The following is a 27865-nucleotide window of genomic DNA, read 5'->3' as shown; positions in this document are numbered from 1 at the left end:
TGTGCTCATGGCGGAGTCATCTCCGCCTCTCGGGGGAGGTTCCTTCGATGTCCCCTCCCATACTCTTCCCCCGGCCCCAAATCTCTGCCCCTCTCTGAAGACCTGCTCTCCTGTCCCCTAGACCAGGACGTACTCTCGAAAGTGCAGCATCAAGTTCAACAAATGTGAAGTCATCTCGGAGGTGAACGAGGCGAAGGAGAGCACCCCTCTGCTCAGCCGCCATGAGATGGCGCCCGGCCCTCAGCAGGAGCCCGGCAGCCATGTGGACGCCACACACTGGGTAAGGCCCCTTCCCCATGTACCCCGCGCCTGTGTCGCACGGGGCGGAGGGAGGAGTCGGAGACGCTCCATCCCTAGCTGCTCCCTGTGCTGTTGGCGTGGACGGCTCAGGAGGGGCTGCTACCGTCTGGCACAAACCAGATCAGCTGTGACTTCAAGTTGTAAGGCCTCTCCCCAGGGATCGGCCCAGGAGGTGCCTGCTTCTGACTCCCTCAGCAGAGAGGCCAGAAGGCGCTGGGGTCCCCTTCCTCTTCTAAATGCCCCCACAACCGGATGGGAGATAGGCATGACCCTTCCTACTCTGGATCAGCTGTGGCTTGGTTCACGCTGCTGGGTCCGTATCAGTGCAGTCCTACGGCACTCCGAATACCCTCTCGGAATGGGAAAGAACCAGCAGGGAAACATCTCTGGCTTCTGAATTCCTGGCCTCGATACTACCCGGGCCAGGAGATGGAGGAACAGGATGCCAGTAGGTGGTCTCCAGTTGTACGGTCCCTAGAACCGAACCATGGGCATAATGGTCTGTGCTGATGCCCCAGCAGATCTGAGTATCCGCTGGGGAGCCCCGACGGCTCCTGATTGGAAGCGTCTTCTCTTGGCTTGGTACTCCCCTTGGCCGCTCACGCAGCCCTTCCTTCGCTCTTCCCACCAGCGGCGTGTCAACACTTATATCTGGCTCTTGCTGGGCTACCCGGTCCTCGCTCTTGCCCACGGCCTGGTCTGCTTCATCGCCTGGCTCTTCGTGTTCATCATCCCCGTTGCCAAGATGAACGCTCGGACCATCACCAAAGTCCTGCTCCTGGCCCCGGAGCACGTGCACATCCAGCGGATGAGGAAGGTTGGTTCCGCAGTGACTGTAACAGGTTTCTTGCCTGCCCCTTGGGAGGGGGGTGCCTGGCATCTGGAGAGAGTGGCCCACTACTTGCTAACATTTCCCATCTCTGTACTGGGGGTGGGGGGGTAGACTGGGAAGACTTGGGTGAGGAGAGCAGTCTGCCCACAGCACCATCTGCATGGGAGGAGCGTTCATCTTAGCTCAGTGCCCCGCTTCCCAGCCTCCTGGACGTAGGAGCCGGCAGAGCAGCTGCGGAAGGGCTGGGTGGGTTGGCTTCTTCTCGTGCAGAGCTAGGCTGGGCTGGTGGGGAAGCAGCCAGCAGGGCGATCTGGAGGATGGTCGGCTTCAAGCCACCCGCAGTGTCCCCTTCCCAACGCCAGTGCAGGTGAGCGCAGGGCTGAGCCAGTCGACGTGCCTAGCACAGGGTTCCAGACCAACCTGCTCCGGAGCTCTGGCTGGCGCTGTAGAGCGGCTCTGATAAGACCCTCGCTAAAGGTGCCTCCATCCCACAAAGGAGGGCAGGGGAGAGCCCAGCAAATCCTTTGACATTTCCCCTTGTCCGAACAATCCTCCCCTCCTTGGGGGACGCCATGAAATGGGACGCTTTAGGCAGCCTCAGCTGGAGACGTCTCTCCCAGCACTGCCGAGAATCGTGAGGTTGGCTGCGGATTAGAAACCACCCTAACGCCTGGGCTCTCTGACCCCGCAGACAGAAGTGCCGCTGGAGGCCGAAGTGGTCCTGTGCTGCTACCGGGCCGTCAATGCCTATTACTACAAATATGCCGTGGATGGGATCAACGTCTTCGCCGTCAGTATCCTTCAGACGGCTGCCTGGCTCCAGTGCCAGCATTGGGGAAACGCCGGTGTTGCTGGGTAACGCGGGTTGGGCGGCCCAGGGCTCCCCTGGGGTGGAGAAGAGAGATGGAGGCCCTGAGAACGTACAGGGACCTCCTGCAGAGGCGTGCCTGCAGCCTCTGTGCTCTCTGGTGTTCTCCACACATCCCTGATGAGCTCAAGGCAATCCTTCAACCAGCTCTCAGCAGCTGGCATGCCTAGTGCGGGGTTAGGGGAGAAGGACCTTGCCTTGGATGGAGGCTGACAGAGGTGCGAGCATTGTACATGTGCTTAGCAGACACTTGCGCTCTCTGACCATGAGGCATGGCCAGGTAGTAGGAAAAACGTGAGCGTTGGCTTCATGGCTAAGGACCAAGCCTGGGTGTTGGGAGATCTGGGTTCAGTCCATCTACATGGACTCTCCTGCCCAGGTTATTTAACCTCCCTCCTGGGATGTGGAGGCAAAGCACATCCCCGGGCGAGGCGCTCTGGCCCTCGTGATGGGTGCCCCAACATTGCCGGGAAGTGCCCCTTGACCAGCCGCCGCGCAGACCTGCTGCCGCTCGTGATCGTGACTCTGGTTCTGGGCTACGTCGACAGCCACAACCGTTTCACCAGCTCTCCTGTGAAGTTCACCCTCTCGCTGCTCTCCATCATGCCCCTCTCGTACTACATCGGCATGGCCATCGCCAGGTGAGGCCGCGCCTTCTCCCACATCCGGCAGGGGGCTGGGGTTCAAAACAATCCCTTGTGTAATTCCTCCCTCCCCCTGTTCTGAAGCTGCATTGTCACATCTCGCTGGAGTAACAGGGCAAAACATGACTCTCCTTGTCTTCTCTTCCCCTTCCCCCTCCCCCCCAATCTCACACCCTCCTTGCTGGGAGGGGTCCTGGTTGCTACTTGAGCAGATCATTCCTGTGATAGGCCGTGGGCTTCTTGTAGCAAAGCAGGCTGTGAAATCGAGCTGAAGGCATGAGCTCCCCGTGGGATTCTTGGACTCCCGGTGGAATGTCACTGTGCGTAGCTGGCTCATCGCTCTGTATCCAGGCCCTGCCCCTGCTGTCTCTGGGGTGGAATATGGAGCCCTCCTACGCAGCGGCGGATTAGCCACTGGGCCAACAAGGCCCATGCCTGGGGGCCCTGGAAAAATGGGCCCAGACCTGCTCCAGTTGAGGTGCAGGGGCTTGTCACACTCCACCCCCCCGCCCAGCACTCCAGGCGGAGTGGGGCAAGCCCCGGCTGGAGTGCCAGACAGAGTGGGGGGGGGGACTGCAGGCGGAATGGGTGGGGAGGGGCCCCCACTTGCTCTAGCCCAGGGCCCCATAATACCCTAATCTGCTCCTACACTAACCCCGCAGGCTGTTCTAGAAAGGGCGGCCGCATGCAGTATCCGCGACAGGAAAGCTTGCCGAGATGACGCTAAGCTGTCCAGCCACATGTGCGGCGGCACAGCCAGTAGCCCAGGGCCCCCTAGCACCGGGCAGAGCCACTGACATGACCCCACTTCCAGCAGCTCTTGGCTGATCCTCGGGTTTCCACTTCAGTGCTGCCCTGTTTAGCTTGAGCGTGCAGCACAAAGGGGCGTAACGACAGCCCTGCTGGGGAACAGGTTTGTAGAGGACGGCAACACCCTCCCTAAAACAATCAAACGTGCCCTAAAAAAGTCCCTTTGTGAGGGCTGGGAGCCAGGTGGCTCCAATATAGAAGGTTGCACCAGTAGCCGGAATTCTCCTGCTCACGCTGAATGATCCATCAGACTGTCTCCAGCCTCCCTCTGCTCACTAACCCCCTGCCTTTGTGTGACTTAGTATTTCAGCTCAGAGTAACTTTGCGGTGGGGGCTGTGGTGAATGCCTCCTTTGGCTCCATCATAGAGCTGACCTTCTACATCACGGCGCTGATCAAGGGCTCCCGGGAAGGGAACAAGTGTTACGAGGAGATTGTGAAGTCGGCCTTGACGGGGACCCTGCTGGGCTGTGTCCTCCTCGTGCCGGTGAGTCTGGCTGGAGGCTCGTGGCCTGGGGCTGTGCTCCGGGCCCAGCTGTTGGAGCGGGCAGCTTCTGGTAGTTCTGCCTCTTGGTTCTAAAGTGCTCCATTCAGACCCCCCCGCCCCCGGCCGACCTCTTTTTGGCCAGAGGGCCACATTGGGGTTGCAAAACTGTATGAAGAGCCAGGTAGGGAAGGTTGTGCCTCCCCAAACAGCCTGGCCCCTGCCACTTCCCACCCGCTCACTGCCCCCCTCAGAACCTCCAGCCCATCCATAGCTCCCCCCCGTTCCTTGTCCCCTAACTGCCCCCTGCTCCCAGTCCCCTGACTGCCCCACCCCCTGACAGGCCCCCTCCGGGACTCCCACACTTATCCAACCCCCCCCGCCCCCAAACCTCTGCCCTATCCAACTGCTCCCTGTCCTCTGACCGCCCCCTGGGACCCTCCGCCCCTTATCCAACCCCCCGGCCCACTTACCATGCTGCTCAGAGCAGCATGTCTGGCTGCCGCACCGGCTGGAGCAAGACACGCTGCCGCTCCACTCAGCAGGAGCGCACCGCTCCGCCGCCCAGAGCGCAGCCTGTGTGGCGGCATGGCTGCAGGGGAGGGGGGACAGCAGGGGAGGGGCCGGGGTCTAGCCTCCCCGGCTGGGAGCTCAAGAGCCGGGCAGGACGGTCCCGCAGGCCGGATGTGGCCCGCGGGACGTAGTTTGCCCACCTCTGCCATTTGAAATGCACCTCAGCTGAAGCGTACCAAGGCTCAGGCGTGATAACTGAGCGTCCCCTGTTCCTTTCAAGGGCTTGTGCATGGTGATTGGAGGCATCCGCCACCAGGAGCAGAGGTTTAACAGCAGATCGGCAGGCGTCAGCTCTGCCCTACTCTTCCTCTCCGTGGGAGGTAAGCAAGAAACTGGCCATGCGCTGAAGCCCTGGGTATAGGAATGAGACAGAAATGCAGTCTCCTAACCTGAACGTGTTGGCTACACGCACTGACCATGCCTGTCTCTTACAGGCTGTCCCCATCTTCCAATCTCGAGGCCTCTCCAGTGAAGCCTGGCTCTGCTGCAGGGCTCCAGCCTTGAGGGATAAATGTACCCTGTGCACATCCCCTGGGGGTTATGACCTAGTTTCAGGCTGGTTTTGTGGCGTTCCATCTCTGCACCATCCCTTCAATTGGCAGCGCCCATTGCAAATTTGGGACCGTGTCTGGAGTTGCACACTGCTCACAAAATGCTGCGGCCCATCATTGCAAGGAGGTGCCCACAGTTCCGGGGAGCTGGGTGGGACACCCTCCTGTGCATAATGCAGCTCCTCGAGCTAGAGGTGGGGTGCCCTGAGCAGGGTGTATCGCCCCTCTTACTTCCCCTGGGTACTGGACACCTTGACTCCTAGGGGGGTTACTTCCATCCAGCTGGCTGGCATAAAATGGGTTTGGCTCTGCCTAGGTCCTGGGAGCGGGCAGGTGTCCACTTCAGAGTGGCCATGCAGTCAGGATGTGTTGCCTTTTATCAAAAAGCCAGGGATTGAATAGACACAAACTCTACTCTTGTGTAGGGAGTGGGGCCCTCGGGGAACAGTTAGAGCACACTGGCGGGGAAGCGTGTACTGTTCCTTGGACAGAGGATGTGTGTTCCTGGGCTCTCTGGTGGGTTGGGAACAACCTATTAAAGGGATTGTTATTCCCTAATGGCCCGTCTCCAGGCATGGTGGCCAGATGGAGGGGGGATAGGCGGGAATTCCTCTTAGCCAGCTGCTGGAGAGGAGAATCGGCACTTCTTTGGCCCGCAGGGAAGTGGGACTCTGTGCTCTGCAGCTCATTCAGTCTCTGCAGCCGGATGTGGCCAAAGTCTTGATCAGCTTCCCAGTGGAAGTGTGGTGTCTCTTGCACCCTTTTCCTCTTGCCCTGGGTCTCGTCGCCAGTGTTAGCCGACGGTGTGGTGTGAAACCCCCCGGATCCATTCCAACCCACCTTTCTCTCCCTTGACAGGCGTGTTTGCTCCAACTCTGTTCTCCAAAGTCTATGGGAGGCTGGTCTGTGGCGAATGCCAGAACATTACCCAGAGTCCAGCGGGACACTACCTCTGCCAGAACTGCCACTTTGACCTGGTAGGTAGAACCCTGGACACCTAAATGTATTCGCTCTTGTACAGGCCACATCTCATGGGCCTGGTGACCTGTAGATACCACTGCCCAGCCATACAGGGGATTTACCGCCTGACCCCTGGCCTCTTCACGCTTGCAGTGCCCATGACTGCTTAGCAGTGCCTGTCTCCTTGATGGGGGCAGGGTGTAGCCGACAAGGGCCAGACTTCTCTGCAAATCAGTGACTCCTCCAGGTGAGATTGGTGGCTGCTGCAACATGGGTGGTGTTTGTTTAGGTACAGCAAGTCAGATGCTTTATTAACTCTCACAATTGCGCAGAGGGAGAGAGCTAAGCAGGTCTCTCAACAGGTAAACAATTACAGCAAGCATTTGTACTTTTTGTTACAGACAATAATGAGCAACAGTTGCATTTTGTTTATACATAGGCCATCTTGATATCTCATTTCCTCACTTGTTTTAACTCTTGCCAACATACAATATTTTCTATACCTTATCTACACAAGGTCTTCTACACCTTATCTATACCAGGTCATAATGACTTCTTACACAGTTCTTTCTCACCCGCCTCACACAATCCTCGCTTCTACAAATCTCGCGTTATCAGGGTTACAGTTAGCCTGACTCTTGCTAACGAACTGTCATGTATTGCATCCCCTTCCTGTCAGTTCTTTCTCTGCTTCCACAGTGGTCTTCGTGCATTACAGAGGCTTCCAGGTGGGGTTGGGAACAGGAAGGACCCCGTTGGGTGTGGGGTGTCCCCTGCTAGACCATGACATTCTGTGATGCCTGGTGTACGGTATGTTCTGAATTCAAGTAACTAGCAAAACCTGCACTCCTGATCAGCAGGCAGCTGCTCAAGAAGAGGAGGAGGGCCTTGCTTTTCTGGACAGCACAAATGCTGTACAAAACTACTGGTCCTGTACACCAAAATGCAGCCACCTCTAGGGTGGAGGCATCTTGGAGGTCTGCATCTTTACAGGCCAACTCCTTGTGGTGCATTGGTGGTCACTCCTGACTAGACTTTCCTGTGCTTGGCGGTAACTAATCACTGAGGACTGAGCTGCGCGTGGAGGGTGTTCTGTGTGCGCCTTCAGGACTCAAAACACTCCAGTGTGCCAGCCAGAGTTACAGAGCAGGTTGGTCCAGTTCTTAGCTTCTGGTAGTTGGCATTCCTAATTCCTCGCTTATATCCTGAGGCTGTTGAGGAAAGAATATACTGAGATCACATGGAATGGGGAGATCTCTTATTAATCTGATCACTTCTCTCCACTGCATGCACCCAGACTCCTTGCTTCCTCTTGGGGAGCTAAGTGTTCTGTAAGACTCTAAAGGCTCTGTGAGATTCCAGATCAATGTCTCCAGCCTGCCCCGCTAACTTAGGGGAGAATAATCCTTTTGATAACTGCAAACTCAACCCAGCTTGAGTCTCTGATCCCATGCTATTGCCATCTTGTGCCGAATCTCCAGAAAGAGGGTCTGAGGACCACAATAGTTCCTCAAATTCATCTGCAACTCCTTCTGCTTCAGGAAGTCCTCGACACTACCCTCTGCATCCATTCAGACTTCAGCTCCACAGTCTAAATGTTCAGCCTTTGTCCTGGTGGCCTCCTCCCGCTTCCAGCCGACTGAAGGGTTCCAAGAAGCCACAGCCCCTGTCTGGGCCGGACTCCGTTCCGGCAGCCCTCAGTCAAGCCCCAAGGCGTCGTGTGGCCGAACTGAGGGCTGGGTGGTTGGATCCCACTGTTCTGGTTCCAGAAGAAAGGTCGAGGACCAGTTCAGTACCTCATGCCTCACAGCAATCTGACCCTAACATTGCAGCTGCAGGACCGGGGTCTGTCCCAGTTGCCTGGAAGATGGATGTGTAAGCAGTGCCTTTGAATTAGGGCCATCAGCGTCTTCGGTGCCGCAGCATCTGAGACGGAGAAAAAAGTCACGTAAGAGCAAGACAGCCAGCATGCACTCTGATACGTGGGAACCAGAACTGCTAGCAGATTCCATCTGATTTTTCATAGGGCCACAACCGTTCCGAAGCAGAGACTTGTTCCACCTCCAGCTTCAGTCACTGAAGAGAGGAGCTCACATGGGCCATCGGATCTGACTGTGGCCAAACCTTTGGATCTGTGGTTGTTTCCTGATCCAGTCTGCCGGTTCCGCACAGTTCTGTCCCTATCGGCTCTGGTGCATGCCTTGGATCCTGGTGCAAGGCGCATGGCTCCTGAAAGGAGGCATGTATCCTTGGTTCCAAGATTGTCCTTCATCACTTCCTAGGAGGAAGAGACTGGATCCCGCTGGCTCGTCCCTGGACCTTTCTCATCCCTCCTCTCAGGCTTCCAACAGGGCCTCAGCAAAGAGCAGGAGCCCCATTCCTCCCTCTGCATTGGTTACTATCCCTGGTACGCTTTCTCGGGTCCCGACCTGGACCTTCTCCCGGAGGAGGATAGAGGAAGAACTGACCTGCAGCGAGGTTCTGACCACCCTTTTGGTCCAGCCCCTATTGGCATGTTCCTGACACCCAAGAGTAGGGGAGACTTGGCAGTCCTGGGGCCTTAGTGGGGGACCCCCTCAGGTTCTCTCCAGGTTATCTTCCACGTGGATGGAGAGGGGACACATCTGCAAAGAATCTGAAAGCCCAGGATCCTCCGATCCTGCTCCCCCAGTTCCACTGATGCTACTGAGAGAGCTGGGACTCAGTTTGAGGTGGATGAAGAGAGAGCTGCTCTCTTTGGACAGGAGCTTTTAGGACCTAATCGTGAGGCTGTGACCTATGTGGGGGTGGCATCAGCCTTTTCGCCATCTGGGGATGCTATGCATTTCTATGACTTAAAGCATCCCAGGGTGTCCACTCGAATCTCCCTGCAGTACTGGAGGAAGAGACTTCTCCGTATCTTACATCCTCTGTGCCACTGCCAAGAGTAGGATATTGCTGCCCATCCTGGATGAGTTATGAGGGCTGGCCACCTCTGCGTGGCCCACTGACAGCCCATCTCTAAGGCTAGGTCTACACTACCCGCCTGAATCGGCGGGTAGAAATCGACCTCTCGGATCGATTTATTGCATCCCGACAATCGATCCCTGAATCGGCGCTCTTACTCCACCAGTGGAGGTGGTAGTAAGCGCCGTCGACAGAAAGCCGCAGAAGTCAATTTTGCCGCCGTCCTCACAGCAGGGTAAGTCGGCTGCGATACGTCGAATTCAGCTACGCTATTCACATAGCTGAATTTGCGTATCTTAAATCGACTCCCCCCTGTAGTGTAGATGTACCCTAAGAAAGCAAATGAACTAATATTTCTGAAGGGAATCTTACTTCCATACCTGCTTTTGTGCTGAATTCATTGGTGGTGGCTGCTGCCAGCAACAGGAGGTCTGGACAGCTACAGTGGGGGAAGGGGGAGAAAGGTGGTGCTGCTTCTCACCCGTCAGTGTTAGGGTGGCAAATTACCTGACAGTTCTGGCCCATTACCAATTCCATCTATGTGGGGGAGGGGGAGTGTTGCTTTTCTCTAGGCCTTGCCTGATGGCAGGACACAGCCGGTAGACGCCATCTTATTGGAGGATCAGAATGTAGCTAGACACTCCCTCAGGGCTTCCTTCAATGCTTTGGACTCTGATGTCAGAGCATTGGCGTCAGCTGTGACTATCAGGGGCATGCATGGCTTTGATCCTCCCCTCCTACCTATGGACACTCAGTCAGCTGGGAGAGCTTCCTTCTGGAGTGGAGGGTCTCTTCAGTGAAAAGACCATTGGAAAAACTAAAGGAGATGAGATCAACAGCTCGATCTTTGGGGTCAATGCCATCTACTCGAAGGAGGCCCTCCAGTCCTCTTGCCGATACCAGAGGCAGCATTACCCCAACCTTCAGTCATCCAGTCACATGTCAACAATGTGCAGCCTCACAGAGCCGTTCTGGAAAGAGGCCTTTCAAACAAGGTTCCAAATCTAAACTGCCCGCATCCTCATCCCAGACAAGTCCACCTTCTGTTTTGGTGAGATCTTTGAGAGTCAAGAACCAACCAACCAGCTCTCTTCTACCCTTTCCTTTGGAGGCAGGCTAGCCCACTTCATCAACACATGGAAGCAGGTTACATCAGACCAACAGGTCTTGGAGATCATGGAAAAGGGCTATGCCATTCAACTGGAAAGACTGCCTCCTCCCAACTCCCCCTACCCATCCCTCTGCAGGGACCTTTTTCACAAGGCAATCATCGCTGGCATGGAGAAGTAGCTTCTGGTAGGAGCTGTCAAGGAGGCTCTCGCTTACTAGAGGGGTCCAGGTTTTTACTCCGGGTTATCTTTCTGGTGCAAAAGAAAGAATTGGAGATTTTGGCCAATTCCCAGTTTTAAGAGTATCTAGAAGCTTTTGGTTCCATATGCTGACTCTGGCCTCCATAATCCGTTCCCTGTTGGTCCAGGATTGGCTTGTGATTCTGTCTAAAAGATGCATATTTCCAATCATGATTTGACAAAACCATTGGAAGTGTTCCATTTGTGATGGCCGGGCACCAGTTCCAGTACAGGGTGCTCTCATCTGGCCTTTCCACAGCACACAGGGTATTGGCAAAATGCCTGTCTGTCTGTGGTGGTAGCACATCTGAGGAATCAGGGTATTTTTGTTTACCTTTACCTGGAGAGTTGGCTACTGATAGCTGTTGTGCGCGAGGGCCCATTGAGCCCCATAATCACCACAAGTGGTCTGCTTTTTCTCCCTTCCCCCCCCCCCCCCCCTTTTAGACCTAGAATTTTTCCTCAACCTCCCAAAGACTATCCTCTGTCTTACACACAGGATTTCTTTTACGGGTGCCATACTGGACTCGGAAGGGAGAGTTTTTCTGAGGACAGATTGTCTCATTCTGAGAAATGTCTATCCTCTGTGTAGGGCAACTTTGAATCTTTGATAAAGTTCTTCCTGGGTCTCATGGGGGGGTTATGGCAGCCACTACCTACAGGACTCCATTTGACTGTCTGAGAATGGGACCTATTCAGCACTGGATGTCCCAGGCCTACAGTTCAAGTCGGAACAGTCTTCAGTTGATCACCATGTCTTGGAATGTCGTGGTCTTGCTCGACTGGTGGCCAACCAGGACAAACCCGCTCAAGGGTGTGCAGTTCAGTTCTATGGGTCCATCCCAGACGTTGACTCCAGCTGCATCAATGGTCAGGGGTGGGGCACTTGAGTCACTTAACAATTTGGGGGTCCTGGTCGTCTTGAAAGAACGTTGCACATCAGCGTACTGGAACTAAGAGCAGTTCGTCTGGCTCAGTGTACCCTTCATCTGCAAGGGAAGGGTGTGCAGGCAGTTATGAGCGTTACATCGCCAATGCAACATCTCAACAAGCAGGGGGTGCTCATTCCACCCCCTTGTGCGCAGAGGTGTTTCTGCCTCAACATTTGTCCTGTAGCCCTATATCTGGCTGGGGAGAACAAATGGGGATTGCCTCAGCAGAGACTGCTCCTAGATGCATGAGTGGCTGCTGAAGGATCAGCTGTTTCAGACCTTATCTTCTAGGTGTCGTGGACCTGTTCGCAGTAAGGTTCAACAGTGTTGTCATGGGGACATCTCTCTCTGATGTCTTCCTGCTGCACTGGAGGAGGTGTCTGATGTATGCCTTTCCTCGACTTCCCTTGGTGCAGAAATCATGTCAGGACAGGGCCAGGATGATACTCATTGCACTGGTTTGGCCTCCTCGGCAGGTGGTTTACCAATCTCCTTCAGCTATCTGGCAGTCTTTATGCACTTCCCTCTGCCTCCTGTCCCAATTGGGGAGCAGGATTTTTTTCACCTGGACCTGCAGTCTGTACTTGTGTTCTTCATCTGTGCAGGACATACTAGTTAACTCTTAAAAAATGGTCCACCAGAAATTGCTACCATCTAAAGTGGTCCAGATTTCAGGCAAGGATGCAGAGGAAGTCCTGATTCTCCTAGATCTGTTTTAATTTCATCAATACTTAATGTATTTTGAAAAGGAAAAAAATCAAGGGTTGCATAACTCATAATTTAAAGGTCCATTTTGCAGCCATCTCCATGTATCTTACTTAGTTGACTGTAGATGGCTGCTTTGTTCATGTTTTGGTTAAAGTTTGAGAGATTTATCAAATGTCTAGTCTCCTGTTAGACCCTGCCCTCTTGAGACTTCAGTTTGGTTGTGACCACGTTGAAACAATCTCTGATCAAACCATTGGCGGAGTGTTTGTTTCATCATTTTAACTATCTCAAGGCCTTCATTATTGCCATTAAGTTCACCAGGAGAATGAGTGAACTGAATGCACTCACGGCTGATCCACCTTTCACAAGGACAAGGTAATCTTTAGACCTGAGCCTTAGACCTGGTCTTATCAAAGATGACATCAGATTTCTTCCCCCTCCGATTAAATCAGTCAGTTGTATTTCACTTTCACTCCCTACAACCCAAACCACATTCTAAGGAGAATCTGTCCTCCATACATTGGATGCTAAAAGGGCTCTCACCTGTTATTCAGACAGAACTAAGTCTTCATATATCGGAGGGGTAGCCATGTTAGTCTGAATCTGTAAAAAGCAACAGAGGGTCCTGTGGCACCTTTAAGACTAACAGAAGTATTGGAGCATAAGCTTTTGTGGGTGAATGCCCACTTCCTCAGACGCCTCTCTTGCTAAGTCTTCATAAAACCTCAAGACTGTTTCAGTTTTTCATATGCTAAGGACAGAGGGCACACGCTTTCCTCCCAGGGTACTGCCAAGTATTACACGCTAGAAAAAGTTCCTGTCCCTGCTTCAATTGGACCAGATTCCACTAGAACTGTGGCTGCTTCCTTCACTCAGCTGAGGCGGGCACCAGTTGCTGAGATCTGGATTTCAGTGCCCGCTTCCAGCCAGCACTAGGCTCTGGATGTGGATGCAGGGTTTGGCAAGGCACTGCTTCAGTCTTTGTTCAGCTAGGACTCTGTTCCCGTCTCCAGGGTAGTTTCAGCAGTACCTCTGTCTTTCCCATCAGTCATTCGAATCTATTTCCCCATGTTCAGTATCCTCACACCGTCCTGTCAACTGTCTGGAATGGGCCATCTTGATTATCACTACAAAAGTGTTTTTTTTTTTTTTTTTTCTCCTGCTGATAATAGCTTATCTTAATTAGCCTCTTAGAGTTGGTAGGACAACTGTGTGTGTGTGTGTGTGTGTGTGTGTGTGTGTGTGTGTGTCAGATTCTATGCATCTGAAGAAGTGGGCTGTAGCCCACGAAACTTATGCTCAAATAAATGTTAGCCTCCAAGGTGCCGCAAGTACTCCTGTTCTTTTTGCGGATACAGACTAACACGGCTGCTACTCTGAAACCAGTTTACAGGTAAGTAACCTTCATTTCTCCTGGGTCACTGCATGGGGCTCTGTTCCAGTCTGACAAACGAATTGCTGTTCCCTAGCATCTGTGGGGAGGGAGACGGGGGTGAGCATGGAGATCATGGCTTCGGTGTATCATCTCCATTCATAAACCGTCCTACGCTGAGCACGTGAGACTAGATCAGTGTGTTGCTGGAACCAACCAAACGGTCCTGTGGTTCTTGTTTTTCAGATGGAGAACAATGGCACCCTGTACTACAAACACGTCCAGTAAGTGCCTCACCGTCTGTCCTGTTGCTTGGACATAGTGGATCAGCCCTGGCCCCACTAAAGAAGCACATGAGAGCTGTGATGATCCCTAATGGGATGCCCAAGCACCTTCCACGCTGCATTGCTTTCATGCTTCTCTTGGCGCTTTGCCTGGAGGCCCAAGCCAGCTTCCCTTACGGGAGCAGGGGCTGATCCTGGGCTCTGCCACTGGCTTACCCATGTGGCCTCAGTCTCATCATCTGTAGCCTAATACCTGTCTCCTGGGGGGGGAAATGACTGTCTCCAGTGTCTAGGTAACACGTGCTGCTCTCTTCTTAGCTGAACCCCCAGCCCTAAGTCCCATCAGCCATGGACACAACTGGGCCCGATTATCTCTGCAGCGCCATTGATGCTAGAGCAGGATGACCCGGTGCCGCATGGAGATGTTAATGTAATGGCCAAGTCTCCGATTCCCATCGGATAGTACTTGGGAGGGGGGCTCTTTACAAGGCGTTGTGGGTGAGAAAGGTTTAATCCTTCCTAGGGCTCCTTCCCCATGGCCCAGCTTAGCTGTTGACTGCTGCTTGCTCTGCCAACTCCTTTGTGTTAAGCACTTGCCACTCTGACCCTGGGTTTCTCCAGCAAGTTGCTTCAGCGTGCAGGGCTCCTGGCCAGGGAGAGTGTTCTTAGCCCCCCCGGGGGCCGCTTGTGTGAGATGAGGTACATCCCCCATCTGCTGCATCCCCTTGGGTGGCTGCCAAAGCAAGGCCTGGCACACCAAGGGTTAGTGGGGAGAAGCGGGCGGGGGAAGGGTTAGTGGGGAGAAGTGGGCGGGGAAGGGCCTCTGGCGGACATCAGGTGGAAAAACCATCTAGCAGCCAACTAGCTTTGGAGGCTGCCAGAGCCCGGAGGATTGAGCACCTTGAGTCGGGGGGGGGGAACACGGACAGTAACGCCCATCTTAGTTTGGGATTGGCCCTGCTTTGAGCAGGGGGTTGGACTAGACACCTCCTGAGGTCCCTTCCAATCCTGATATTCTATGACTCCCCGCCTCCAGTCATTGTAGAGTGACTGAAACCAGCCTGGCCAAAGGCAGCAAGCCCCCGCTCTCCTTGGGGAAGGGCCAGAGATGAATTCCCAGGAGCTGCTGGGAGGGGGGAAGCAGGGGGTTCTCCATCCAGCTCTCTGCAGCTCTGGTGTGTTGCAGGCCCCTGGTGTACACGGTGTCCCTCGTGCTTCCCGCCGCCTACCTCATCGGCCTCTTCTTCACCCTGAAGACTCACTCGCACATCTACGACATTCACATCAGCGACTGCCACAGTAAGTCCCCACCACGGCTGGTTGAGCCCAGGTCTGTGCCTAGGGGGGTCTCTGCTCACATGCCTCCTTGCTTTCTTTAGTGCCCGGTCACCATCACAGCGCCGTGGTCCACTGGTCCCGCTGCAGGGCCCTGATCATTCTCCTGCTCTCCACCCTGTGCATGTCCGCCTGCGCTGACCTAGCCACCGAGCACATTAGCCCCATCCTCACGAACTCCACCGTGTCTCAGGTAAGGAGCCTTCTGCCTGCCCAGGTCCACAGGCCTGTGGTGCTGCACCACCCTGCAGGGAACCACAGCGGCATGGAGAAGTAGCCCCGTAAAGCCTGGATTGGATGGGGCTAAGCCTCAAACCCAGATCAGGCTCTAGGGCCCGATGCCGATCTCACGATGAATGGCGTTCCTTTGGAATCCAGCCCGACGGCCCCAGTTAAAGGACTTGCCAGACACTCGGCCGATGGGCCATGTAACCGGGTTGATGTGGTAGGTTTGGATTTGGGGCTGCTTCGTGACTACCAGGAAGAACCTGGACTTAATACAGGCCTTAACCAACAAGTTCTCTCTCTCTCTGCAGAGAGCTGGGCTGTGGTGGTTTTCAAGCTCCCTTTCATGAGGCTCCCATGAGGTTCAGTCTCTACTCCCTGCATTGGCCCCTTCCCTGACAGGCAGGCGAGCCGGGGTTGCTGACGCCCGAACTTCTGAAGGGGAAGCCTCCGGCTCTGTCACGGGAGAGTTGACAGTGTTTAGTCACATGACTGGGTTTGAATGGGGCTAGTGCACTGAATGTTCTGTGTCAGACCAGGAAGGCTAGTTCATCATAAGAACGGCCAGACTGGGTCAGACCAATGGTCCATCTAGCCCAGTATCCCGTCTTCTGACAGTGGCCAATGTCAGATGTTCATTCTCTCTGAAACACAACAGGTAATCATCAAGTGATCCATCTCCTGGTGTCTACTCCCAACTTCTGGCAGTCAGGCTTAGGACGATGGCTCTCAACCAGGGGTACAACTAGATGACCTCCTGAGGTCCCTTCCAACCCTGATATTCTATGGTGGTGAAGCACTGGAATGGGTTCCCTAGGGAGGTGGTGGAATCTCCTTCCTTAGAGGTTTTTAAATCCCGGCTTGACAAAGCCCTGGCTGGGATGATTTAGTTGGAGTTGGTCCTGCTTTGAGCAGGGGGTTAGATATTCTATGATTCTAGGGGTACGCAGAGGTCTTCCAGGGGTACAGCAATTCCTCTAGATCAGTGTTTCTCAACCTGGGGGTTGCAACCCCCAGGAAAGTCAAGGGACCGATTTAGGGGGGTTGCAAGTGCAGGGCCAGCCTTAGGGGGTGGCAAGCAGGGCAGTTACCTGGGGCCTCACACCACAGAGGGCCCCGCAAAGCTAAGTTACATGCTTCTGCTGCAGGCGGTGGGGCTCTGGCTTCCGCCATGGGTGGTGGAGCAACAGGAGTCTGGAAAGGTTGAGAACCACTGGCTTAGGACACCCTGACTGTCTTGGCTAGTAGCCATTGATGGACCCATCTTCCATGAATTTCTCATTCTCTTCTGTACCAGAGTGCCTGCCCTGCCAGGTGGGGAGGGGGAAGTAGCCTCTAGAGGTGGCAGTCTGTGCTCTCAGCCCTGGAGGGCAGGGGGGGACTCGAGCTGGTCACCATTGTTCATGTCGTATCCCCTCCGGTTGGATGCATTTCTGAAGGGTGCACTTGCCATGTGAGGATGCTCCGTAGAACCCCATGGAGACACGACCTCATGCCCTGTTCCCCTGGGGGCCCTTTGCTTCGGCTCTATGCCCACTCTAGGATAGCGACTCCCCCAAGGAGCTCATGTTCTGAAAGGCTGTGAAATCGGTCTCTGTAGGAAGGGATGAGTGAGGGATAGCTACAGGTAACGGGAGCTCACTGCTCCACGGAGAGCAGCCCTGGCGTGGCTGTGGCGTTCACTAGCTCTGTGCTGACTCTCTTGCTCTCCTTGGCAGTATTTCATTGGGGTGACCGTGCTGGCTATGGTGCCCGAGCTCCCTGAGCTCGTCAATGGAATCCAGTTCGCCCTGCAGAACAACCTAAGCTTGAGGTGAGTGAGTCCCCTGAACCTGGCAGGGCTTCTGCAATAGCTGGCGTGAGTTGCCAGAGGCTAGTCCTAGCCCATGGCTTCAAATAGAGCAAATGGATAGATGCTGAACTGGTCACCGTGTTCCCTAGCAGGAAACTCCCTTTAATGATCTGAGAGGTTGGGACATGTGCCTAGTGCTCTAGTTCACCCAGGAGCTGCCCCTGTCTGGAGTTGACCGTGGGGACCACTTAATCTGATGCACCAAGTGACTCTCCAGTGTTGGCCAGCAGTGGATTTCCATGTGGAGGTGTCGGTAGCTCTCCACTGCTCGCTGTGATAAAGTCTTGGCTTCTCAGGAGGGTATCTAGGGGAAAGCCATCTGCTCCTTGTCTCAGGTTATTTAAGCAGAGCGGGTCCAGTCTTCCTAGAGCCTTAAATGTCTAAAACGGCCCATTACAAACTCCAGGGTGAAGTATCCCAGATCTCCCCCTCCCAGCAATTGGAGATGCACGAAGCAGGGCCAGCCTGAAAGGTGCTGCTGGGTATTTCTTGGTGCACTGCATCTCATACTGGTCCCTTGGTGGGAAGGCATCCTAGTAGAGTCCGTGGGACAGGATTTACCTGGCCTGCAGCCCATGCTGGAAACTGATCCCAAAAAATCACTTTTTCCTATTGAAATCTAACATGCGCCTCCCACACTGCTCAAGGGTACACAGCGCTGCCCCTTCCTGAAAGCTGGGCCCCCTCAAACTTGCGACCGGAGCGGGCAGAGTGCAGTATAATGAAACGGATCCTCCTCTTCCACGCTGGGCTCTAAACACTTCTGTGAGAAGTTATTTGAAGATCACACTTCAGCAAAAAAATCTTTGCTGTTCTGGTGTTGGAAGAGCCAGTCTGTGAAATGCCGGGTGCTGTCACTCTTGAACTAAGGTGCCTGCACTGGATGATGTTCCGGGGGGCTCTGCGGGCGGTCTAACCCCTCCTCTTGGAGAGGGGTACAACTCTAATGCTGTGTTAGAAGCCTCGAGGGCAGGTTAATTGATGGTGTCTCTGCTCCTCCTCCCTAGTATTGAGATTGGGAGCTGTATTGCTGTCCAGGTCTGCATGCTGCAGATACCCATCCTGGTGCTCTTCACAATCTTCTACGTAAGTAACGGAGCTGGAGCCAGACTTCATGGTTCCTACTGGTTTCTCCACTCTGCTAGTGGCCACTGGGGCTTTGGGGCAGGAGGAAGTACCCCTGGTTGCAGGGGTTCGGGACGGTTGCACGCCTGGGAGAGCCAGTCGCTAGTCCCCAGTGTCCCAAGCAGTGGGCTGACTGCACAGTCAAATCAACTCCCTCACTGTCTCTAACATGCTCATTAGCTTTTTAAAGGGGAGCAGACGGGACAGGTGAGATTCTGGTTCACACGTATTAGCAAGAGTGATGAAAACCTGGCTTTTCCCCCTATCCAACAGGGATTGGGAACATGGCAGGTTAATACATTTTTATCCTGATCATTGACTTTAAAATACTAAGCTTCCTGTGAGGGTTTTTGTACTATGTGCCTAGCTTGTTTGTCCACACTGCTGCAGGTGGAGTGTATAGCCGTGGGTGGAAAACAGTCTTTCAAGAGTCTCTGGGTAAGGAATTGGGACTGTCTAAATGGGCAGAACAAGTTTTCTGAATTCACTGCGACTGTCCCTGCAGGGCGTAACCATGGCAGACATGCCAAGGTTTAAAAGCTGCTCTCTACCTTTCCACAGCCTACAGGTTTCATACTGGTCTTCAGTGACCTCCATGTCTACTCCAGCATGTTCAGCGTGGTTCTCATGAACTACATCTTCATGGATGGCAAGTGTGACTACTTCCAAGGTAACCGTCCATGTGGGCCAGTCTTCTCCTCCCGTGAGAATTTTAATCCTATCCAACTCCTCCCATAGCCGCTCACAAACATCTCCATGCTTCCTGAGCAATCTCCTTCAGGGACAGGGGTTGGCAGTGTAGAAGGGGTATCGCTGTGTCCCATGTCTGTCTCTGACTCCATATCCGATTGCTCTAAGCTTAAAAAGTCTTAACTGCAATCTCACCCTGGGAGCAGAGTCAAGAGAGGCCCTTTCATTCGTGTTAATCTCCCCACTAGAAGTTCCAGACCACCTGATCGATCATGATGTGGTGGTGGGTGTCCGCAGTTAACTGGCCCAGTAACTGGAACTTAAATCTGTTGTCCCAGGAGTAGTAGAATCCAGGAGCAAAGTGGATTCTTCTAACTGGTAGATGACTCAATCCCCACAGGAAGCTGCTCCAAAGAGGGTTTTGTCATGACCTGCTGTTACCTGGCTCCCAAATGTGGGCTTAAACTGTCCCTTAACTTTGAGATGCAGTGTGGTTTCACCACCTGGAGCACTTGTCCCAGTGTGAACTTCCAGATTCTGTCCTGAGCAGACTGGCAGCTGCTCCATCTAGTGCAAAACCCACCTTCCCAAATCTTGTTCACTGCTGAGTGTGTGTGATTCCAGCCCTCTAGCTCCTAACCATGGAGGTTCTCACTCCCGCAGGTACAGTGCTGGTGATGGTCTACTTCATCCTCCTAGCTGTGTATTTCTTTGCTCCTTCCCCTGCTGGCTGCTGAGGCCTGACTCCATGGACCTTGTGTTCTCATCTTGGGAGAAGGCTCCCCCCCCCAGGGCAGCTTCTGTTAAGAAATGTTGAGTGTTTCTCAGGGACTCGGCTGATCTGGTTTTACTCTAAAACCATTTTGTTGCATGAAGCTAAAGAACCTGCCACTGGAGTTTGTTTTTCCGTCGTCAGCTGTTTTAAAAGATGGGATTGAATTGGGAATTGCTAAGCACTGGAAAAGGGGGGTGTTTTGCTAGTCTGGTCACTCCTTCTTAATCCAAGAAGAAGCCTTAATGCCAGAAAGCGTCCTTGTGTACCAAAGTGCAGCTCAGTGTGGGATTGTGGCTAGAGGGAAATCTGTTGTTGGCAAAGGCTTTTGAGGAACAGAAGAGTCCTCCTTTTAGACTCCGAAGGATGCACTGTTCTCCTGCTGCTGGGAAAGTGGTGCCCTCTCCAAGGCGCTGTCTTGAAACAGACTGAAAAGAGCCGTCTCCTGTCCTCCCAGGATAGAATGCTACCTGCTTGTCATGGACATGGCCACCTCTAACTCGGGCCTGTACAAATAACACAGGTGGCTTTTTTGCTGTAACTTGAAATGAACCCTGTTTTTTCCCAACTGTACTGATTAAAGCAGTTTTGTACAAGCTTGGTCTGGTCCTGTGTCTAAAGGGGCAAACAAGGGTCTCTGCAGGCAGCCACATGCAGGGATGTGGGAAATTGTAGTTGACTAACCTATCTGGGTTCTTCATGCCACTGCCCTACTCAGGGACAATACAGGTTCTTAGGCCTGCTGTTCACAGGGCTGGTCTACACTGCGGGGGGGAAATCGATCCAAGCTATTTGCGTAGCTGAAGTTGCGTATCGTGGATCGAATTACCTGGGGTCCACACGGTGCGGGATCGACTGCCACGGCTCCCCTGTCGACTGCACTACCGCCGCTTGCTCTGGTGGAGTTCCGGAGTCGACGGTGAGCGCGTTTGGGGAGCGATATATCGCGTCTCGTTGGCCTTCATGTGTCGGTTGCTAGGTTTACCATGTGGCTACTGCCACCTCCCTGGGCTAAGGTGAAGATAATGTTGGAAGCAAGGCCCGTGGGGTCAGAGGGCTAGAGCACCCTGAGGAAGGAAATGAGTCAGTGCAGTATTGAGGCCGGGTGGTAAATAAGTCCTGGGTCCACTCACCGAATGAGGACAAAACACTACAGTGCAGCGGGCTCTAGCCCAGAACACTCAATGTCTGGGCACCCAAAGCTTCCTTCTCTGGGGTACCTGACTTTACATCCCAAATTGCTCCTTTAAAAGGATTTACTTCCCCAATTGGTTCCCCTGGAGCATCTGAAAAAATCAGATTGACCCCTTTCCTCCCCGCCCCAGATCATCGGGGTTTGTACAGGGCTTTGCCTGCACAACACACCCTTACTAACCCTTGCCCTAATAGTACTGGTAACAGGAGCAGGCTCGTGTCCTCTGGATCAGCCACAAGCCGGGGATGTTGGTTTGACAGGAAGGTGGAGATGTTGATGTTCTATAAGGAGTTGTTGGCAGTAGCTACTGCTGTGGTGCTCTGCTCTTGTTCGATGCTGATAAGTCCGCTGCGTGCGTGTTCCCTCTGTGTGCTGCCCCGGCTCTGCGCAGATCGCTGACACAGCAGACCAAGAGAACCCACAATGACTACGGACTCTAGTAGGGTACGAAGGAACCCAAGCCAGGTTTATTGTTAAACAAAACACAGTAATAGTTTCCCATGTATTTTACAGGACATACTATGAATTTATGCCCCCTGGCAATGGACCAGCTCAGTCAGAGGTGGGACTTTCTGCTGCCCCCCTAGGCCAAAGATATGCACTCCGGGACCTACTTTTATACAGTTACAGGACAGATTACTCATCCCTACTGATGTATTGCAATACAGCCTCTTCGCTCATTAGGGTGCTGTCTCCTCCTTTGATCATGTTTCAAACAGATCTATCCATCATGCTGTCCTTTTGACCCTGTCTTTAAGATGTACCTGCCTGTTCTTTGTTATCGCTGTGGAGTGTTCTGATGTCATCTTGGCACAAGTTCCTCTTATTAGCACTTATGTGTGGATGCACCTGCTTCTAGCAGCCCTCTTCTTGCCAACTTCTGTGAGCGGGGCCTGCCTCTGGCTCACAGCCCAGCTTTTGCTTAGCAGGGCCTGGAAGTACTTTGGTTCAGGCTTTAAACTGGGCCTCTGACACAAGAGTTTATGGTTCAGGGCCTCATCTTACTACAGGAGGCTTGTGCCGCTAGCTCTCTTCCCTCCCCTCCTCCATGTTGTGTGGCAGCCTTGAGCACAGGAGAGACAGTAATCGCTTTCAGGTCCTAGGGCCAGGGGCAGAAGCAAGAGCAGGGAATGTCCGATTCACCCCCTGCTGCCCTAGGATCGAGCATGCTCAGTACAGAGAGACTCTTTGAAGATACATGGCTTTGATTTGCTGTTACACAGCTGGTTCTTGCCTTCCATGGGCTGCTCTAGGACAAAGCAGGGCTGGCTTACAGGGCTCTGAGCTCTAGCCCCTTTGAGTGAACTGGAAGTACAGACCAGCAGCTATAAATCACTCCACATCCTCTCAGCTGTTGCCTTAAATAAACAAACCAACCAGGGGCTGGATTTAGCCTTTCACTTAACTCAAGTTCTAGGCTTGACTGTGAATGAGCAAGGTAACACTAGAGGTCAATGTCTCCCACCCACAAACCAACAGAGGATTTGCCTTCACTCTTCAAAGCTGTTAGCAAGTCTTCTGTTCTCTGAGAAAAAGCATCTGCCATCCCAAGGTCTCCTTTTCTCATGGGCCGAGGCCTTTTGTTAAAGCCCCTAGAGAGGGAGCCAGGGGCTAGTTCAGTGGCATTACCAGCTGCTAGAACCAGCACTTTCCTAGTACAACCTCCAGAACTAAGTTTGCTTTATTGCAAACAAAGTCCCTGCTCCTGTAGTGCTTACCCAAAGCTCACTTCAGAGGGTGTCTCTGCCATTGCTGCTCTGGCAGGGGGATTAAAGAACCAAGGCACCTGTCAGGCTTGCGTGAATTCTGCGTGACAGGTGATCACTAGTGGTGAGAACTGTCACTGCAATATGGGCAGCAGTGTTGGGGGAGGGCCCTGTAGGGCTCACTGCATGAGTGGAACCGGACTTGCAGCAGTTTCATTCCACATGGGAGCTGCATGGGTGCATTGGCCCAGCACAGGCTACACCCATGGAGTAGTGCACAAGCCTTGCCAGCACTTCTGCATGTGCACCAATGCACAAGTACATGCATGGAAAACTAGGGTGATCGAGTTTAATGTTGGTGAGACTCAGGAAACAAGATAACAGCATTGACTACTAAAGCATATGCTTCAGTGACACAAGCAATATCCTAGGACTGGAAGGGACCTCAAAAGGGCAGCTAGGCCAGTTCCCTGCACTCATGGCAGGACTAGTCTCTAGACCAGCCCTGACAGGTTTGTCTAACCTGCTCTTAAAAATCTCCAGTGATGAAGATTCCACCACCTCCCTAGGCAAGTTATTCTTATGCTTAAGCACCTGACAGTTAGGAAGTTTTTCCTAATGTCCAACCTCAACCTCCCTGGCTGGAATTTAAGCCCCCTGCTGCTTGTCCTAGCCTTAGAGGTTAAGAACATTTTTTCTCCCTCCTCCTTGTAACAACCTTTTATGTACTTGAAAACAGATGTCCCCTCTCTTTGCTTCTGCTGACTAAAATCAATTTTTTTCAATATTCCTTCATAGGTCATGTTTTCTAGATCATTTTTGTGGCTCTTCCCTGGACTTCCTCCAATTTGTCCACATCATTCCCAAAACGTGGCACCCAGAACTGGACACAATGCTCCAGTTGAGGCCTAATCAGCGCGGTGTAGAGCAGCAGAATTACTTCTCGTGTCTTGCTTACAACAATCCTGCTCATACATCCCAGAAGGAGGTTTGCTTTTTTTGCACCAGCGTCACACTGTCGACTCTCATTTAGCCTGTGATCCCCACATCCCTTCCTGCAGTCGTCCTTCCTAGGCAGTCATTTCCCCTTTTGTATGTGGGCAACGGATTGTTCCTTCCTAAGTGGAGGACTTTGCCTTTGTCCTTATTGAATTTCATCCTATTTACTTCAGACCATTGCCCCAGTTTGTCCAGATCTTTTTAAATTTTAATCCTGTCCTCCAGAGCACTTGCAACCTTCCAGCGTGATATTGTCCACAAACTTTATACACGTATTCTCTGTGCCATTGTCTAACTCATGGATGAAGATATTGAAGAGAACCAGACCCAGGACCAATTCCTGCAAGACCCCACTCCTTATGCCCTTCCAGGTTGACTGCAAACCACTGATTCGTTCCCAGAGAGTAGTTGAGTTCTGCCCTGGTAGCTTCTAGATCTCAGCAAGGGTGAGGCCTTAAAGGATTTAAAGACAAGAACTCCTCCACTCCCAATTCTGCTTTGACACAGGCTACGTCTCAGCCACATAGGGACAATACCTACCTCACAGGCGCATTCAGAGGGTTGGTTGCCAGGGACTGTGCTATTAATGCAATAGCCCTGAAAGATTTTTTTTAAAGGATATTTATTAGCAGGTGCAGATATTAGCATGCAAGACAGTGGGATGGAGCAAGACTGCAGCAGGACTCAGACTGCTAAGGTTCAAACTGGAAGCAACTTTAAACAATGCAGAATTATTTCTAATCTTGCAACACCAGCTTCTGTCCTAAATCCGTACTGGATGCTAGTAGCATACTTAATAAAAGGGTGATACCAGGCGGGTTGGGGCCACTATGGACAGGCAATGGGGGGGTTTCATAGTAGGTTTTCAACCAAAGTAGGAAACCAAACTTCGGGATATAGGAAGCGGCTTTCAGAACTATCCTTGAGTAACACTTTAATCCTACTCGCAAGAGCTGTGTGCTTAGATCCTTGGATAAAAAGGTGCTATAGGGCACGTAAAATCCCTCAGTAAGAAATGGGTTTAGCATCTACCCCATCTCCCTCAACACAGCAACGACGGGTCCATTGCTGTGAAGCGATCGAGTTGAACGCTGCACACTTGGCCAGGGTAGAGACAGAGCCAACACAAATGGCAAACACCAGAGGAAAAGGAGAGGCTAAGGGATAAAGCATGTGATTTGGACAGAGGTTTTTTTTTTATTGGATCTTTAAAAAAAAAAAACAGCAAAACACTGACAAGGTCCATAAATACAGGCAAGTACATCTCTTGGTCAGCCCTTCGGCCTCCCGCCAACCCAGCACAGCTTCACAGCACAGGATGTTGGCACGGGGAAAGAAGGGGTGATCACCAATTACTGCATGCATAGCAGACTCCCACACTAAACACATGAACAGGACTGGGGTGCACCAACAATGTCAGGCAAACACAGAGGCTGGCCAAACGCCCCCCCGCCCCCGGAAAGAGGGCACTAGTTCACACCTCAACACCACATAAAGAAACTGCATTTACACAGCAGACTTTCCCCCTGTTCATCCCCTACGGCTAGGGGAACTTCACACTGGACGCTGCATCCATCCCAAATAGCACGAGAACATTGCCCTTGGGTCTACTAGTGTCTAGAACTGGCTGCCGATGGCTTTTGATCAAAGGGGGGGGACAGGGACAATGCAGTGGAGGATTAAAAAGCATCAGATTTGATTAAAAAAAAAAAATCACATTAACAGTTCCCCCCCTCACCCACGAGGCTCAGTCCCCATGTTAAAGTGGCAATAAACGGATCGAGGCAGAGAGGGAGCATGCAATGGAGTTCGTGTTGGGTGATGAGAACTCAAGACATTTTACAGCAAGAGACCTATGGCCAGCACGCGTTGTAAACATGGGGGGGAGGAGAACAGCTCCTGCATCCTGCCTTGTTCTAGGCTTGGAATATCAGTGCAGGAAAGAAGAGCGTTGGGTTGTGTAGCAATCCCCTCAGAGCTGAATGCACGTTGGCCCAGCGCTCTCCAGGGCTCTGTTACTCGACTGTTTCTGCCCAGAGACGCAAGTAGAGGTGGAGCCTGCTTGGAGCAGAGCAGTAACTGCTAGTCAGCCTGGCACCAAGGGAACCACCTACAGGATTTGAAGCAACACACTTGGAATGTAAAGAGATCAACATGACAGCATCTCTCGTTATTTCCCCAGGAGACCTCCATTCAGAGGAGCTGTAATGGTCACAGCACGGCTCTGAGAAAGTCTTTGGCATACGGTCACTCTATGCTTAGGACTTGGGTTATTTTAGTTACACAGGAGACCGAACCCTGCGGTCATTACTCATGGCTTTTTCCCGGAGGAAAAGCCAAGTAAGGACTTCAACACTGGACCTGTTTTACACATCAGAGGCTTGCTTCAGAGGTGCTGAGTCCCAATCCACACTCAAGCCGTTAGCTGGGGGAACTCTGCATCACTTGAGGGGGGGTGGGGGAAGAAATAGGCTGCAACACTTACAACCCTGGTTCTTTAAGCAATGGCAAAGCCCAGGAGTTGGGGGTTATTCGCTCCTAACATGTAGGAACAGCACCAACCAACTGGCGTTTACCGGAGACTGAATTAGCCAGTCTATCTGCCTCCGCTGGCCTAGCAGCGCTACTTCTCTCCTGAAACAAAGCAAACTGGGAAACTGTCCACCTCCCTGGGAAGGAAGAGCAAGAGCAGTGCTTGGAATCGGTCCTTCACGGAGATGTGGAATTTATCCTCCCCGTGAACAATGCCACTAACTCTTTATCAGGCTCCGTAGAACTCCCCCGCAACAGGCCCTGCTCCAGCTGTTCACAGCGTTTGGTACCAGGCTGTTTTCTAATGTGACGAAGTTCATATTGCTTAGAGACAATGATGGCTTTTATTACTCCAATCCTCCAGATAAATCAGAAAAGCTGAAAACAAGCAGGAGCTCACAGGGGAACGGCGAGTCTTTAAAGAGGCACAGTCGAAAAAGCAAAACAGTCATCGGGAGGTGGCAAGAGTTCAAGAGTGTGTTTGTCCCAGAACAGGGTGACCTGTTTCAGGCAGCACAGTGAAGCTGTCAATTACCACAGGGGAACCGAACCCTGGACAGTGGAAATGCCAGGCAAGAATTACTGACCTGTGATTATAAAACACAAGGTCTCTATTTAAGCCTGCGCAGGCCCGCTTTACAGACTCGGTTGGTTGGTAAAGCTTTGCTGTTCGCTTTTAAACGCTTAAGACACTACACAAAACTGCTCCAAACAGGTCACCCATCAAGGCGGCAAATGAGGCTTGGAATTTGGGAAAGAGATCCTGTTCTGTTGACAGTTACAGGAAAGGAGGTTTTCTCCTGACAAGCAGCAGGACCAAGCAAAGGAAGTTAGCAGCAATAGGAGGGAGAGGAAAATGGAGCTGAAACCATTTGATATAAAAGTGTTTCAACCACAATTATTTTACTATGCGGGAAAAATGTTTCTCTGCAGTATGCAGCTCGTTTTGCAGTATTTCAAGTCCTCTTATTCAGCAGATTAAATGACTCTTCTTAACCCTGTCCCTTCACATACAAGCACTAGTTTTATGGTTAGAAATACCCAGTATTGCAGGGTGGGTTTCTAGTCACATTTCAGAGCTCACTGGAAAGTACAGTGCTAATAAAGGATACAGTTCTCTGATTTCAGCAACTCAGATGAGACTACTGTTCTCAAGTGGAGAATCACTGTTGCTTCATTTTATTTTGAGGAAGCGGAAGGAGATGCAGGGAGACCATCAAAGTATTAACAGATCAGACTATCAGTCTGCGATGGAGAGGATGATATGGGCTCAATCCTTGATGTTCTTAGCATGAGCCAACTCCCATGGAAGTCACTAGGAGAGGAGCGTCCTCAGCTGTAGCCCCGGGAGCTAGTGTAGAAGAGGTAAGTGAACATGACCCCAAGTTTCAAAGTGCAGTAGGGACCTACGTCTTAGCTTCACCAAAACGCTACATACCACACGCCATCTGGTCGCATTGACCGTATTGCGCTCAGAGATCTGCGGTAAAAGAAGCTGCAGTAGTGAAAGTCGATTACAACGACTGCAAGAGGCAGGGGTAGATTTGTGTTGCTTCCAGTGCCGCTTTAAGTCAGTAACAGCATCGGCAAGGCACGTCACAAACATAAAGCAGCTGACAAGAGCAACTAGAGCAGGAGTGTGCGTGTATATAGATCCACTACATCCCTCTTCACGCTGCCTCTGGAATTGCTGGAGGAGTGGAAGAGCGCTCAGGCGAAGAAGCACTGGGGAAGAAGGAGCCAGCACTTGTGCTACGTAGCCACTCGAACACGATGCTCTTGGTCAAACGGGAGACCCTAAGGCTTGGTGTAGACGTGAGAT

General features: G+C 52.5%; 1 protein-coding gene across 1 annotated transcript in view; it reads left to right on the top strand.

Moving 5' to 3' along the window:
- The window catches only part of LOC117874094 (putative cation exchanger C521.04c), a 39581-nt gene extending 19379 nt beyond the window's left edge, over positions 1-20202 (top strand). The window contains exons 7-20 of the mRNA XM_034763907.1: positions 122-280; positions 932-1117; positions 1824-1926; positions 2500-2641; positions 3757-3940; positions 4731-4830; positions 5920-6038; positions 13575-13612; positions 14799-14911; positions 14992-15140; positions 16891-16985; positions 18032-18110; positions 18711-18819; positions 19503-20202. Of these exons, the coding sequence (XP_034619798.1) occupies positions 122-280; positions 932-1117; positions 1824-1926; positions 2500-2641; positions 3757-3940; positions 4731-4830; positions 5920-6038; positions 13575-13612; positions 14799-14911; positions 14992-15140; positions 16891-16985; positions 18032-18110; positions 18711-18819; positions 19503-19576 (1650 nt within the window). The 3' untranslated portion in view covers positions 19577-20202. The remainder of the gene's footprint in view (positions 1-121; positions 281-931; positions 1118-1823; positions 1927-2499; positions 2642-3756; positions 3941-4730; positions 4831-5919; positions 6039-13574; positions 13613-14798; positions 14912-14991; positions 15141-16890; positions 16986-18031; positions 18111-18710; positions 18820-19502) is intronic.
- The last annotated feature ends 7663 nt before the right edge of the window (positions 20203-27865 follow it).

The sequence above is a fragment of the Trachemys scripta genome, chromosome 1, assembly GCF_013100865.1.
Source record: "Trachemys scripta elegans isolate TJP31775 chromosome 1, CAS_Tse_1.0, whole genome shotgun sequence".
NCBI lineage: Eukaryota > Metazoa > Chordata > Testudines > Emydidae > Trachemys > Trachemys scripta.
This window is presented reverse-complemented; position numbering and strand designations above follow the sequence as displayed.